Genomic DNA, 14,328 nt, shown 5'->3' with positions numbered 1-14,328 from the left:
ATTTTTTTAGTTGGGGGGGGGGGGGGGCTTAGCACATGTGAAGGAATGGGTAAATTACATTTTTTAATTTGAGTTATACCCGTTTTTATATTTTATCATCAAAATATTTTGTGCCAACTTAGCATTTTGATTTTATGAAATTTTACACTTTGCCATATATAATCGTCTTATTGTTGATTTTTCTGCAGGAAAAAATATTACATATTGTATATATGTGAAAAATATCACCTCATATAAATTTTAAATATCACATGTACAGTGCATGTGATATATTTTCAACAAAAAGCTTGATTGAATAATTAAATTATTTCAAACATTCCACTTAACTTCCAACACTTTGAGAACTTATTCCCGCCACAAAAATAAATTATTATAAACACCCCTTTAACCAAACACCTGTTGTCTGCTGCTGAGGCATGTTTGTTTGTATAGATAGAATGAAAATAAATTAATTGAATAATTAAATTATACATAGGTGATAAAATTCTTCTGCTATGTTGTTGATCTATTATACCACTAGAAAAGCAGCAAGCATAGGTAAATGATATTATGTTCATTCACAATCTAAAAAGAAAAAATAAAGATTTTATTGATAGTTCCATGCATGTTATTGGCTAGTATTTTAGGCCTATCTGCTTCCTGCATAATGTCCATAGCCAAGCTGACATATAAATATACATTACAGGCATTCTTCCTACAAGTTCAGCATCGAAAAGAAGGGCACAGAGCCAACCATATCGTGCCGCTGTTGATGCTTCAAGTTAGGCTTGGCCTTCATCGCAATAAGAAAACTGGAGTAGACTACTAGCATAGAAAAGTAAAGACGTCGATCCGCTGTACAGGGTCGATTTACAGAGAATGTTACCTAAGAAGTTAAAAAAAGAACTGCAAGAAGATACTACAACTTCTCCTGTCCTATGACTGGTTCTTCACAATTCTAACGCTGCTGTAAAAGCGCTTTAGGTCCTTGATGGCCTTCTCCTCGATCTGAATTGAACGGATTGATGAGGGAGTATCGGTTTCTGGTTTAAACCAGCGGTTCATGCCAGCAGACTCTGATGGTGATCCCTGACCCGTCGTCGTCACAGAGAATCCAGTAGTCCTAGTTTTTGGGCTGTGAGAAATACCCTGTTGTTGTTTTCCCTGGAAGGAATCACAGCTTGTGCATTATTACTAAATAAGAGTTGGTTAAAAGATGTAGAGCAAAGGAAAATCATGCAGTAAGGAAGTCCATGGTGTCTACATACTCATCATTCATGTTTTCTCCACTATGGAAGGGGGAAGGATCTTTCTTTCTGGTTTTTGCCGTACTAATAGTTACTGTCAGTCCAAAGGATAAAACGTTTTGGTACTTGCTTTTTATCTGAAAACGGGACGAGCTAATATCTATACTATAAACAGAATAGTAGCATCAGTAGCAACTAACAAAAAACAGGGGACATCATAATGTAATTACCATCCAACTTTGTTCGCAATATGAAATCTATATTTAGGGAATAGAAAAGAAAAACCAACATCGCGCAATATCACAAACGGTATGTTCCATGTGCATAAACATAGACATTGACATGGACAGATAAAAGATGGAGAGACAAACGAAGCAAACCTGTTGCAATTGGATGTCCCTGAGAGAAGGACGGGAAAGGGAAGGTGGAGTTCCAGATGATGCCCAAGAAGGCGTGTTTCGATCTCCATCAGACACCTGCCCCTTCCTAGAGGGGACCATAGGTATTGGAGAGGAATGTAAAAACGAACTCAACGGGAGTTTCCCACCAATAGCGCCTTCAGAAAAATCTTCCAATTCTTTTTTTCTTGTAGTCTTAGTACACTTGGTTTTGCTCTGCTCATCCTGTATATCACGAAGTGAGGTCAACCCCCGAGAAATGTTAGCACCACCCCAAGCAGGACCCTCACTTTTGGCCACCACCAGAGGTGGAGCAGTGGTTTTTGGAACATCGTCAAGGGCACCACTAAGAAACATAGAGAGCCCGCCTTTCCTATTCTTTTTCTTGGATGTTGTAGGTGTAGCAATCTTATTTTGGGGAATGTCCGCAATTGCTTTCTTGTTGTACGGAGAAACTATGGTCTCTTGGATAGCCATAGAACTTTCAAACTCCGGAGCCTTCCCCTGTAGATCAATAACAATATGACAACAAATAGTATCAATGATTTATATCTACCATGATACAAGAAGAATGACTTAGTACCGGAGAATTGATTCAATATATTCTGTTACCAAGCAAAGAGCTTGATAGAAGTACTATCTAGGCAGAGCTAGAATCATTGTGTTTGCACAAAACAATATATAGCTAAAGCTAAACCGCAGCATGTTATCCCATCTAAAAGGCTGTTAAAGCATCCTATACAAGTGAATTAGCAATTAAAAACAAGAATAGAAACCTAGATGATTGCAACTAATAACACCATATCAAAACCTCATAAAAAATTCTCACTTATAAACAGCGCATTGCAACAAACATTTCTTAACACAGAGCTTTTATCCAATTCCGTAATTCAAGCTGTGTATCTGACACCAAGGAAAAGTCAGCTAAAAAAACTATATCAGCCATTAGTATTTAGTACCACATAAGATGAGACATTGTTAACTTCTAAGCTTTCTGCTATCCAAGTTAAATAGGAAACGATGTTTTTTCTACCAACCTTATTGGTGTCTTCAGTAACTTCAGCATCCACGAAACCCTTCATAATGTCTGGTTCATCTCCAATTGCAAAATCACTACACTCCTCTTTGTTTTCTGCATCCTTCTGTTTGCTCTTTCTTCTTTGCTTTCTAGATAACGCTTTCTTACTCCATTTCTCATCCACAGAAGCAGATGATTTGGTCTGCACAGTTTCAATTGGTGCACCAAGCTCAGCAAGTGAACTTTCCAATACTGACCTCTTCTGAAGTTTTGCAATCTGCTGGTCATCGAGAAGATGGCCCTTAGATTGTTTTTCCTCAAGTAGCTCAATCTGCTGTAACTTTTTCCTCAAAGCCCTTATTTTTTTGTCGGCGCCTTCCATTGCAGCATCACCAGATTGCAGAAAGCCATCTAATCTCTGAACTCCCTCTTTTCTGGAAGTTGGCGTCTTTGTTCCATCATCACGCATTCTAAGTAATTCAGTATCACCATCCTCTTCCTCGCTATTGATAATGGCTGGAAAGGTAGCAGTGGGTGTAGGAAGCCTACGGTAACTCCATGGTTCTGATGACTTCAAGTCTAACAGTTTCTCAAGATCTACCAAAATATCCAATGAAGTGCCAGCAAAAGCATGGGCTGACACTGTAAGAACGTAATCTAGGTTACGGATTGCAATCTCCTGCAGCATGTGTTGGGAATCTTTAGTATAGGACTAATAAACCTGGATTAAGGAACAAAGTACCAAGAAAATAAAACAGACACACCAATCATATGAAATAAATGTAATTCAGTCAACCATATATAGTTCCCTTGCATCGACAAAGAACGCCGTCGACTTTTTAATTGCAAACACAAGCAATTTTTGCAATCTAGAGATGCTGCATGCATTTATCATTACACATCCAGTTAGCAAACAGCATAGCCAAAAAGGTGACAAGCAAACACCAGTGTTTCACTTGTAATAAAATTGGAACAGTCAGCAACAGGATCTTCACTAGACGACGCAATACCATAATGGATATGGAAAATGCAAGATAATGCACTTAACAGTATCAATTATGACACAAGGACTAAATTATGGTATGACTCTGACTGCAGCATGAGCAATCTTTTACTTCAGTAGCAACCAAGATGGCAAAAGCAGAAAAAACAGCACATCAATAAGTGCTTCCTTGAGGTAGAAAGGATAAGGAATTAAAGTACTAGAGTTGAACACAATGCACTGTAGAACATACAAAGCAAAATCTCTAACAGAAGTTTCAAAATCTATTTTATTGCCTCATTGTGTAGCCACTATGATAAGATCAAGCAAGCAACAACATGATGGGGCTGCCAAACATACCTGGCAATGTTTCTTGAGATCATCTGCTCCTAGTGCATCTGCAATTTCCAGCAGTTGTATGACATTTCGTGGCTCCACCAAATGCTCTGCAGCTGTTTTCTCGCAAAGACTCTTTAAGCTTGGTACAGTTCTTTTCCCAGAGAAGTTTCTACCACCCGGCAGTGAGGGGTTGCCTATTTCATCGTTCTGCATATTATGGACATCCTCAGACTCAACGTCATCAAACATGAAACCTTCACGCAATTCATCTAATTCATCCTGGGCCTTGAGGTTCTGACTATTCTCAGCAATACTAGGAAGATAGCATGGATGATAGAGTGAACTGACAATCAGAAGATGTGTCTCTCCAACTGATACTGAAGTTGCCTTCTTCACCCCATGCAACCTAATCGGAGTAGGTGGATCATCTTTTCCCTTCTTACCATCCCACATATAAATATCACCAGTTGCAGTAACTGCAGCAGTCCAGTACTTCCCAGCAGAAATGCTTACTATACTTCCTCCACATAGCGAATATAACTACAGGAAAATATAGTATGTGACTTGATCATGGAGAAGATCCAACAAAATCATATGAAGAATTTCACAAAATAAAGCAAAACCTGATGGCATCGAAGATCAGGATCTGAAGATGCCCAGTAAAACAATGCACCATCATCTGTAAGAGCTATGCTATGTGTCATTCCAGCAGCTATAGAAATCACATTAAGGCGTTCTTTGCGGTGGAACTTCAGCACAGTATTTCCCACTTTTCTTATATTTCTAGCAATCACCACACGCCTAGGAGTAACAAGTCGATGACCCCAAGTGAACACCTGCCAACATCACAGATTATGGACACCTCATCGAAACCCATCTGCTATAAATATGTACATTACCAAATTCCAATGAAACATTGAAGATTCTTCCATACCTCTCCATCAGATCCTAAAACAATAGTGTGACACTTTGCTGCAGAAACTGCAGTAAAAGATTTTCCCTTCAAGTATTCCACCACCCTAGGAGTGTAATTTGAAGCTGAGTTAGAGGTTCCATAACCAAGCTGGCCCTCTTTATTGCAACCCCATGTATAAACTTCTCCAGCCTCCGAAACTACTGCAGTGTGTTTGTTCGCTGCAGCAACAACTACTATTCTAGCCTTCAAGGAACTAACTCTACGAGGGGTGGGTTGCGTGTCAACAGAAGTATAGCCAAGTTGCCCCTCTGCAGCACATCATTGAAAGAATGTGTTCAGTTAAAACCATGAAAGGAGACAATAATAATTGCTAAACATCATTATGCTGTTTAGATACTTCATGGTGCTTATACTTTCAAGATAACCATCATGCGAAACTAACTATAGGAATTTTCATCACAAATTTTTGTAGTCAATTTACTCCAATTGAAATGGAAAACATGACTATTTTTTTGCACCCCCAGAGGCTATAGTAGAAATCCAAACCAATGCATTTCATATTATTTACCTCTATTAGAACCCCATGTAAATACTTCTCCACTCTCTGTTGCAACAACAGTGTGATGCTTAGCTGCAGCAATAGCCTTAACACGACGTGCACCTAAACCTGAAGTCACTTGACGAGGAGTGATGACTGCAGCTTGACCACTACAACGTGACAAAAGGTTAATTCATACAACTTCCATGAAAACAAGCGCTACTCCAAAAGAAGAAGATAGGCATTTGCAATGTCCTAGATTCATATAATGTACTTCATCAAACAGATGAAATGGTAAATGATCTAACCGTGCATCTTTATCTGTAACAGAGGTGCAATTGAACAAGAGGAATAAATAGAACATGAATTATAGAACAATGCGTCCTCTATAGAACAGCCAATACTAATAGAAATACAATAGTTACACAGGTGCTACATACCCCGACATTCTTAATGACAGATTTTGTTGATTAGATAACAGCCAAAGCACAATCATTGATAAAGCGAAGAATCATTGATGTAATCTTACGGCAACTCCAAAAAAGGATGTAAACAGCAACCAGGTAAAATTTTAACATAGTTTTTTCATCTTCATTTGTCATGGGTGGAAAATGTGAAATCTGACTCACTACCTGTGTATATCAAAGTCAGGATGCCCAAGACGGCCGCCCCTCCCGAATCCCCAGGTGTAGACTTCTCCACGTGCACTAACTGCGACACTATGGAACTTTGCAGCAGAAATCAATTTGATGAAAGAACCATGAAGTGAATCAACTTTGCATGGTAACTTCTGGATGTGTGCATTTCCAGTACCAAGTTGATAATTAACACCACTGCCCCAACTAAAGACCTCAGTAGATACTGGACAAAAGAAAGATAAGAAAGAAACAATATATATCATCCTTAATGATGCCCAAAACAAACCAAGAACTTCACATTTCATAACATAAGAACATACTTGAATTGTTGTCCTTCCCGACAGTCTGCAGTACAGGACCAGATAGGAGATCGACCGGTGTTCGGGATTTTGAGTCCTCCAATGTTAATGAGGCATCAAACTGGAGAAGGACACAAGCAACAGCCAGATGTCCAAAATGCAGAGCTCTATGAAGGCTACTCCATCCTGATTCCCCATCCTGAAAAAGGGTGAACTGATTTTCAAAACAGTGACAAACCATTTCTGCATTAACAGACCTGGAGAAAAATTTCAAATATCACTAAAGCTTAAGATCTGTATCACCTCCTACACTACCAAGATGGGCATGTTTCACATGGAAAAGTCCCTCCCATATATATTTAATTGGTAACTGCTGGCAAGGGTACTGTACATAATTTATTCCGGTTATGTAAATAAAACTTATATAGTTTTAGATATTTCTTTTATCTCTTTAAATAACATATATATATATATATATATATATATTGAGAAAAAAAATGAATTAAGTAATAGAAGTATTGGAAATAAAAACAAGCATATAAAATTAGAGAAGAAGAAACATGTAATTGGATGGAGAAACAAAAAAATAATGTGAGAGAATTGAAATAAAGTGAATTGGAGAGATTTAACAAAAGCTAGTTAGAGATATTTCGGCAGACCAAAGACGTACACTTGATGTTCTCCAGTTATATAAGAGTACAGATGATCCATTAAAGCATAATCTATGACAAGTCAATTCAACATTTGCCTCTTAACATAAAAGAAAACAATACACCACTTCCTTTATTGTTTGGTGATGCCCTCCACTTTAGGAAAAGCCAATCTCCAATCTATATGGACACAACTCACATATCCTCATTCTATGGTTCTAATTGAGATGATAAAAACAAAAACAAGGATCAATTACATTACCTAAAGGATAAAGAAACAAGACCTGTTGGGACTGAGGTCATGAACAAGAACTCCTTATCGGTCATCAAAGTAACAACTCGGTAATTAAGTATTGAACAGATTAGATGATCAAAAAGATCAGAGGGCAGAGTGTACCCTAGCATTAGGGTCCGCACCAGCATCAAGGAGCCTTCTTACAATAGGTGCGTGGTTCCTCCAAGTTGCAATATGCAGGGGTGTGAGGCCAAACGGAGTCCTTGCATTAATATTTCCTCCCTTCTTTTTGAGGAACGACAAAGCTAAGTCAACATCACCAACAGACCCCTCCTCAACAGCCAACCACAGATCCTTACTCTGAGGTGTGCATCTGCGAGGAGTTTGTATCGTCTGCTTCTGGCATGGAGGCAAAACTAAATCCTCCATTTAATATATTAATAAAACAGGGTGTTACTCAGATCTGCTGCTAATATAACTCGATCCTCAGAGTAAATAATTATTTACAAACTAGTGTAAATAGGGATCCTTCTGGGTCTTGATGGAAAACTAATTCAGATCAGAACATTGACGAAGAGCTATAATGAATAAAGCTTGTGAATCAAACAGCACCATTCTCCATTTTCACCACAAACATAAACAAGGCAAATTGGTTTCAAGAGCCACCAAACAGCACCATGGTCTTCCAAATATCTTGAAGAACAAGTAGGCTCTGCAAATTAAGCTTTAAGTCAGCAAGTGCAGCTTTGTCCAATAAGCAACAGTCTGCCATCCAAAAATCAGAAGAGAAGTTTCTTTCCCCCCTCTCTCTCATGGTTTTTTCACAAGGGTAATACCTCACAAGATTTAACAGTGTATGCATTTACTCATTTACAGTCTCGGGGGTTCATGAGGTAAGCAACAAATATAGTGTGCCTCAGTATGTCAAGAAAGAACTTACTCAAAAAGGAAACACCAAATTTAATTGATTAAATACAATTATAATACATGAAAAAAAGAGAACAGAGGAAGGGGGTTGGCGTTGGATGCTATCCAATTGAATCTTCAGTATCAAATCAGTCCTCAAAATTCAGAGAAGGGAAAACAAAAGGAAAAGATCTCAATTGTTAACCAACCTAAGTTGAATTGAATCCCATCGAATTTTGACATTGAAGTAACAGAATCAGACGGTCTCTCTCTCCAACCCCAACCTCAACCCACCTCACCTCACCAGAAAATGGTTGCTCAACGTTTGACACAGAAAAATAAAACAAAAAGATTGAATCTTGTACAACCCAAAGAGAAACAAACAAACAAACATAGATACAGAAAAAACCCCTTCAATTGAATGCAAAAGATTCACCTGGGATTTATCACCGGAGCTCCATCAATTGAGAATAATCAATGGCTAAGCTCAAGATGAAAAAGGGGTTGCAAATTCAGCACCGGTTGTCTCTCTGTACGTCTCTCTCTCTATACATATATATAAGCTATACACATATGTGTGTGATTTGTTGGGTATAGTTCACAATTACAGAAAGAGAGAAATGAAGAAGAGAAGAGAGAATATACCCCAAGAAAACCCAAAGATGCAGGAAGCAAATTATGGGAGTTGAAGGGACAACTTCAAGGAGCTCGAGGGCATCTTCGCAAACTCCTCTCACTTCGTCGGACGAAAATGCCCTCAGATTTTTGTAGGAATTGGACGCGCGACGGAGGTGGGTCGGAGGGACCGACTCCGACTTGTCTGCGGCCACGACGTCTCGGACTTGCCTCCCTGTCGGTCCCACGGCTGACACGTGGTAAGCTCCCATATCGCCAAGTGGGATTTCTTGCATTATTTATGTTTCTTTTAACTTTAACTAATTAGTTGGATTTTTCTCCGCTTCAACGTTTTTAGTTGGTCTCGACGGATCGAATATCATGTGTTGGATATTCCACTGCAATTTAGTACTTCTTTTTGTGACCGCACGATTGCTCTCTAATTCTTGGACCAACCATCCCATATTAACATAAATAAATTGTCAAAAAAAAAAAGAAAAATAGTCGAATTACAATAACAATATTTTTTATTTCTATAAATTTTTAAAAAAATTAGAATTCATTTAAATTAAATACATAAAAATTAAAATAGGTTCACTGAGATTTTGATTGTCCCACAAGTACCAATCAACCACTTCCCTTTTTTGGAGGCTCAATGGGATAGAAAGCATGTTATTGACACACTTCAGTATGATGAAAAATTTACTCTCAGAGCTCATTTTGTACTTTGCATAGGATTTTACGAAAATTTTCTAATACCGTATTTTTCAATGTATATATTTGAGCTTACAAATCTGTAGGGTTTCATTAATAGTCTGGTGTACAAATAAGATAGTACTTAGTATATAAAAACATATAAAATATAATGAATGTGTTTATAATAATAATAAAATAAATGTATAAGAATGTGATTTATCAAGTAGTTAGTTTGATGGCGTCGTAGGGAACATTGCTATATTTTGGACAAGATCCAAAACTCATTCCAAATTCAGTTGAATTTATAAAATCAAAATATAATTTTAAAATCATCGTCGACAATTTAGATATGAATTAAACAAGTTGGTGCCAATTTGGTTACCCCATTTGTGATCCTTAACCAATTTGAGGTAAAATAATAATAATAATAATAATAATAGAATAGTAGAGAAGCAACAATAGGTTGGAAATATCAAAAGAATTAATGTTGTGTTGGCTGTTGCTTATTCAATTTTGCTTCTCCAACTCTATTTATATGATCATTATGGTATGCATTTCTTGAGTATTTTGAACGTATTTCTGAATTATGTACTATTTTTATGATTCTACTAAAGAAGGAACATAAGCGAGGAAATACATGATGTAATCACCATTCTTAAACTCCACAACCCACAATAATCAACCATCACTTCATTCCTCGTATAATTTTTCTGTCATTTCAAAATGAAAATTGTTTTCTTCTTTTTCAAAATGTTCGAGAAAAATATTTCACTTATAAGAATGGTTTTTTTATTATTTTTAATTAGTCTGGTCTGCTTAATTTTCAACCACTATTTTTTAAAGAATTATACGAAAACTCCAATCTTATATGCCTGCTATGGAATTAAATAAATAGTACAATTTGGAAAGGGCGTCAGGCAGTGGGGTCCACCCAATCTTATTCTGCCGTCTGCTCTAAGCGAAATTATTTTTGACTGCTGACCATATTATCACATAGACTTTAGTTGTTTTACTTTTTAAGGTTGTGTGCGTGTCTCATCCAATAAAAAGATGACAAGTCAGCTGTGTGGGTTAGAAGTTGGCAGTTGACACTCAGCACTGATTTATGATCAGACGATTTATAGAAGAGGCCCATATATTTGTACAGAAAGGCCCATCTCGGAGATGGTTGATGGACATGTACAACCACTACCACCAGCATGGACATGGACTCTACTTTTTGCAGATTTATATGCACACAAAAAAAGAAAGGGAGGGGGGTGGGGGGAAGCGTACATGGAACTGTATTTGATTTTGGTAATAGACGGGAAATTTTTAACTAAAACAAATTTTATCAAATTAAATTAATCACAAATCAAATACAATATACTTATTATGTAATTAATTTTTTTTTCAAATTATAAACCAATTACACGATAAATATATTATATTTACTATATAATTTATTCGAATTCAATCAAATCTGATTAGGATTAAAATTTTCCAACACATTAAGTTAGCATTTTGCAGAGATTAATATGAAATTGGATAAATGACGGACTCATTTTCTCTTTAACGTATTAATTCAGGTCGTCTTCAATCATATAATTGGAAGGGAGAGGATAAGAACTTTATTATTAGGTGGTGGTTGTGATCAATATCAATCGAGGACAATTCTCTTGTTACTCGCAAAAACAATGTCCTTACGGTGACTATACCATACTTGGTACTTGATTGACAGGCTTAGACTTTGGTCAAGAAACCACCAGCTATAAAGAAATTGCTTATACGTAATCTATATCAAATTCAATATAAATTCTACGAGAAAAGTTTGAACAGGAATTTTACTTGCCGAGTTGACGGACACGTTAAGGTTCATTAGATGAATCGCCACTGATCCCCCTTCCCAGCAATAAAATATTTGTAACCCCACATGCATGTAAGTTATAACGTGCAAGTCCAAAATGTATTCCCCAAGATAATTCTTCATTTCTGTACGTAAAAGTCAAGGCCAGCTCCTAGGTTTTGGCTTCATTCACAGGCAAATCAAAAAATCATATAAACAAAGATTCCGAGATAGAAGGCAGCCTCATGTGACATACTAGTTAAATACGATATCAGACAGGTCACAACTTCTGGCAGGAAAGATCAGCAAATTGACAAATGATTTAGGACCACATTCAGTTCTGAATAAGACAGAACAAAAGAAAATGTGTAGATAGTTGGGGATTGAAACTTCATCTGTGCCTTATAAGAAGTGGTTAACTAAACAATGGTTTTATTTGAAAAGAAATAAAAGCTATAACACTTTTCCTATCCGCGTCGTGACAAGTGAGGGAAGGTGCACACTACAAAGATGAATCGAGGGGGAATTGAAGAGGATGATAAAATTTGCCAGTCCTTTTAACACGTAATCATGGGTTGGACTAATGCAATGGCAATAGGATTTAATTAATGCAATGTCTACATTGATGCTGAGAAGTTATAGATATGAGGATCACACACAATGTTGAACAACAAACTTAAACAATGAAAATGAATTGCACAACGAAGTGTAGAAAGATCCATTGACTCACATCAATCTGCAGATGATGAATGGAGCAAGAGCAAGTTTGTTCTATTCTTACAAGGATGAAGCTCCAGACTGCAGGTAGGATATCTCTAAACTAAAACAATGCCAAAACAAACCATCCAAAAACAGCCAAGCATTCTACAACTCCAAATCCATGGTTCAGGCTGCAATAGGAGGATCCTGCAATACATAGAAAAGTATGATGTGAAATTATGAAAATGAATAAGACACTCAGCATAAGTAAAGGCACTTGATAACTAAATTTACAATCAGCATGCAGAAGATTTCTATCTAAGCCTAAACATCACCAGACGAAGGTTAATGTTATAGTGCAACAAAAGTAAAAGTGGTGTTTTTTGGGAAACCAAATGGAACAAAAGCAATTGGCAATAGAGGCATAGCTGAGCTCCATGAAATTAAATATAATAGCAGTACTTATATAAACTTTGAGTCATTAATGTTACGGTACATTCAGGCTCAGAGATTAAATTAGGAGGAAGGGCAAGGCAAGTTTGATGAAATTGTGTTCTCTGGGTTATAAACCATTTGCAAAAGAAAATAATGAACTTCTCCATATATATTTTGCTTTATTTTAGAAACACTTAAACAACATTCCTAAGCAAGGAAACCAGCTCAAATAGTTAAAGCATTTATAGTAAGCACTACAATTAAAGAGTTGGGGTAAATGGAAACGTAGTTATTTATCAAGTTGGACCAGAAACAGACGATATTCAGACAGTAGAACAAAGCCCAACTAAGGCTTTCACTTAATTACCCCAGCTCTCCGTTTCGCTTCTCTGATCCCTTACAAATATTGCCCCAGCAAACTTCATGAAGATCAACATAAAGAGGTTACCTTAGCCGTCAAATTGGACAGTGCCAAATTCCATTTCTCTCTAGTTTTTGTACCAGCTACCTGCCCAACTTTTGCCACTTTGTTGAAAGCACCATTCAACCAAGCTGTTCCAGCTGTCACATACCTGATATAGATCAACATTTAGACTACTCTAAATATCAACAGTGGAAAACAGGGTCTTCATCCAATTATAGGAATAACCAAACAAGCTGTTCACAAGCAGATATCATTCAACTCCTTCCTAGTTTTCACAATCAATCAGTAAACAAGAGCTTGACTGCATATAGGTCATTTCATTAGCTACTGAAACGTAAATGGTATTCCAAATTCTTCCAACCAGAACATGTCTGCTACATGTGTTGGTGCAATGGTATTCTATAAATATTGAACCGACGTAAAAACTAAAACACCTTGTCAAAGTACCATATAAAATGTTTATCATGTGTTTAGGTGGTATGAAGTGCTCTCCAGGTGTCAATCCATTCTTCCATAATTTCAGCGTAAAAACACCACAATAACACATCACATATACTGGGCGTACCTGCTAGATTTAACAGCTGATCCAGTATCATTTATTTTCCTTTCTGCAGCCATAAGAGCTGACATAGTTTTATCCGACACTTGAAATTTTTGATCCACAGATTTCACTTTCTCATTTACAACTGAAATTCCAACTGTAAGCTTTTCGGTCAGCCCAACTCTCCTGTCAAAGGAAGTCACTCTTGCAGATGCACTGGCCCTCAACTTATGCTTCTCATCAAATGCTTTAGCCTTATTCATAGCATCTTGTCCAATAGCGGAACCTTTTGCAAGCATGCTTGACACAACATCCTGGGCTTTACTGACATACACTCTCCCATTATTTGGACTCATTTTTCCCTGTTGGCGGAGAAACAATTAAATTCTAATTAAATGAACAAACAGAAAATTTGAAACTTAATAAATTTCATCTTACATTCATCAGACATGAATGTTTCGAAGAAAACATACATTTAGAAAGTTATTTTTGTGGTTGCCTCTTTGCATTGTTCATATACCACAAAGAAGCACCTATACAACTAGCCTTGACCCAATTTTTCACACAAAATAAAACTTGATATCTACTGAATTTTAGTTAATATTTAGCCTATGCTATTACCTCAGCAGCTGGGCAAGTGTTCTCCTGAGACATGCTTACAGCATTGTCAACAATTCTTACTTCCTGGACACAATAGTAAGTTAGTAACTCATCCTTACTTCTTAACATGAACATGAAAATTACATGTAATAAGAACACGACGAAAATGCATACAGCATTATTACCCGAATCTCAGGTTGTGGTACATAGTTTTCTGCTGGTGTTATGCTAACAATCTGGTCCACTATGGTTGCACCCTGCAAGACACCAACAGCGGAAATTTTCAAATCCAGAATATAATGAACCTTTACTCTGAGACATCAACTTTATCATGTTACAACAATTTCA

General features: G+C 37.0%; 2 protein-coding genes across 4 annotated transcripts in view; both read right to left on the bottom strand.

Moving 5' to 3' along the window:
- Positions 572 to 8,904, bottom strand: LOC105173941. Of its 2 annotated transcripts, XR_848795.2 has the most exons (12): positions 8,582 to 8,904; positions 7,402 to 7,951; positions 6,376 to 6,553; positions 6,050 to 6,278; positions 5,448 to 5,587; positions 4,898 to 5,187; positions 4,587 to 4,799; positions 3,985 to 4,503; positions 2,662 to 3,321; positions 1,607 to 2,128; positions 1,248 to 1,320; positions 1,002 to 1,143 (listed from the first exon to the last, which is right to left on the bottom strand). XR_848795.2 is itself a non-coding variant. In XM_011095865.2 (11 exons), the coding sequence occupies exons 2-11, from the start codon at positions 7,666 to 7,668 to the stop codon at positions 916 to 918; spliced, it is 3,246 nt and encodes a 1,081-aa protein (XP_011094167.1). In that variant the 5' UTR covers positions 7,669 to 7,951; positions 8,582 to 8,903; the 3' UTR covers positions 572 to 915. The 2 variants fall into 2 exon arrangements, 1 of the variants encoding a protein (XP_011094167.1); XM_011095865.2 differs by lacking the exon at positions 1,248 to 1,320 and having other exon boundaries at positions 572 to 1,143; positions 8,582 to 8,903.
- The window catches only part of LOC105173940 (binding partner of ACD11 1-like), a 3,890-nt gene continuing 1,418 nt past the window's right edge, over positions 11,857 to 14,328 (bottom strand). For both annotated transcript variants that reach the window (XM_020697557.1, XM_011095864.2), the window contains 5 exons: positions 14,166 to 14,237; positions 14,002 to 14,064; positions 13,405 to 13,742; positions 12,864 to 12,987; positions 11,857 to 12,187 (listed from right to left, as the gene is read on the bottom strand). In XM_020697557.1, coding sequence (XP_020553216.1) covers positions 12,167 to 12,187; positions 12,864 to 12,987; positions 13,405 to 13,742; positions 14,002 to 14,064; positions 14,166 to 14,237 — 618 coding nt within the window. In that variant the 3' untranslated portion in view covers positions 11,857 to 12,166. The remainder of the gene's footprint in view (positions 12,188 to 12,863; positions 12,988 to 13,404; positions 13,743 to 14,001; positions 14,065 to 14,165; positions 14,238 to 14,328) is intronic.

Source organism: Sesamum indicum, linkage group LG11 (assembly GCF_000512975.1).
Source record: "Sesamum indicum cultivar Zhongzhi No. 13 linkage group LG11, S_indicum_v1.0, whole genome shotgun sequence".
NCBI lineage: Eukaryota > Viridiplantae > Streptophyta > Magnoliopsida > Lamiales > Pedaliaceae > Sesamum > Sesamum indicum.
The sequence above is the reverse complement of the archived record's forward strand: the minus strand, read 5'-3'. Positions and strand labels throughout refer to the sequence as shown.

Excerpts from the sequence above, each read along its gene's own strand:
- LOC105173941 (XM_011095865.2), bottom strand. The coding sequence starts at position 7,668 with ATGGAGGATTTAGTTTTGCCTCCATGCCAGAAGCAGACGATACAAACT. Across the intron at positions 5,588-6,049 it reads CCTGACTTTGATATACACAG|TGGTCAAGCTGCAGTCATCA; the intron begins GTAGTGAGTCAG and ends GTCACGTTGTAG. Across the intron at positions 5,188-5,447 it reads TACATGGGGTTCTAATAGAG|AGGGGCAACTTGGCTATACT; the intron begins GTAAATAATATG and ends GATGTGCTGCAG.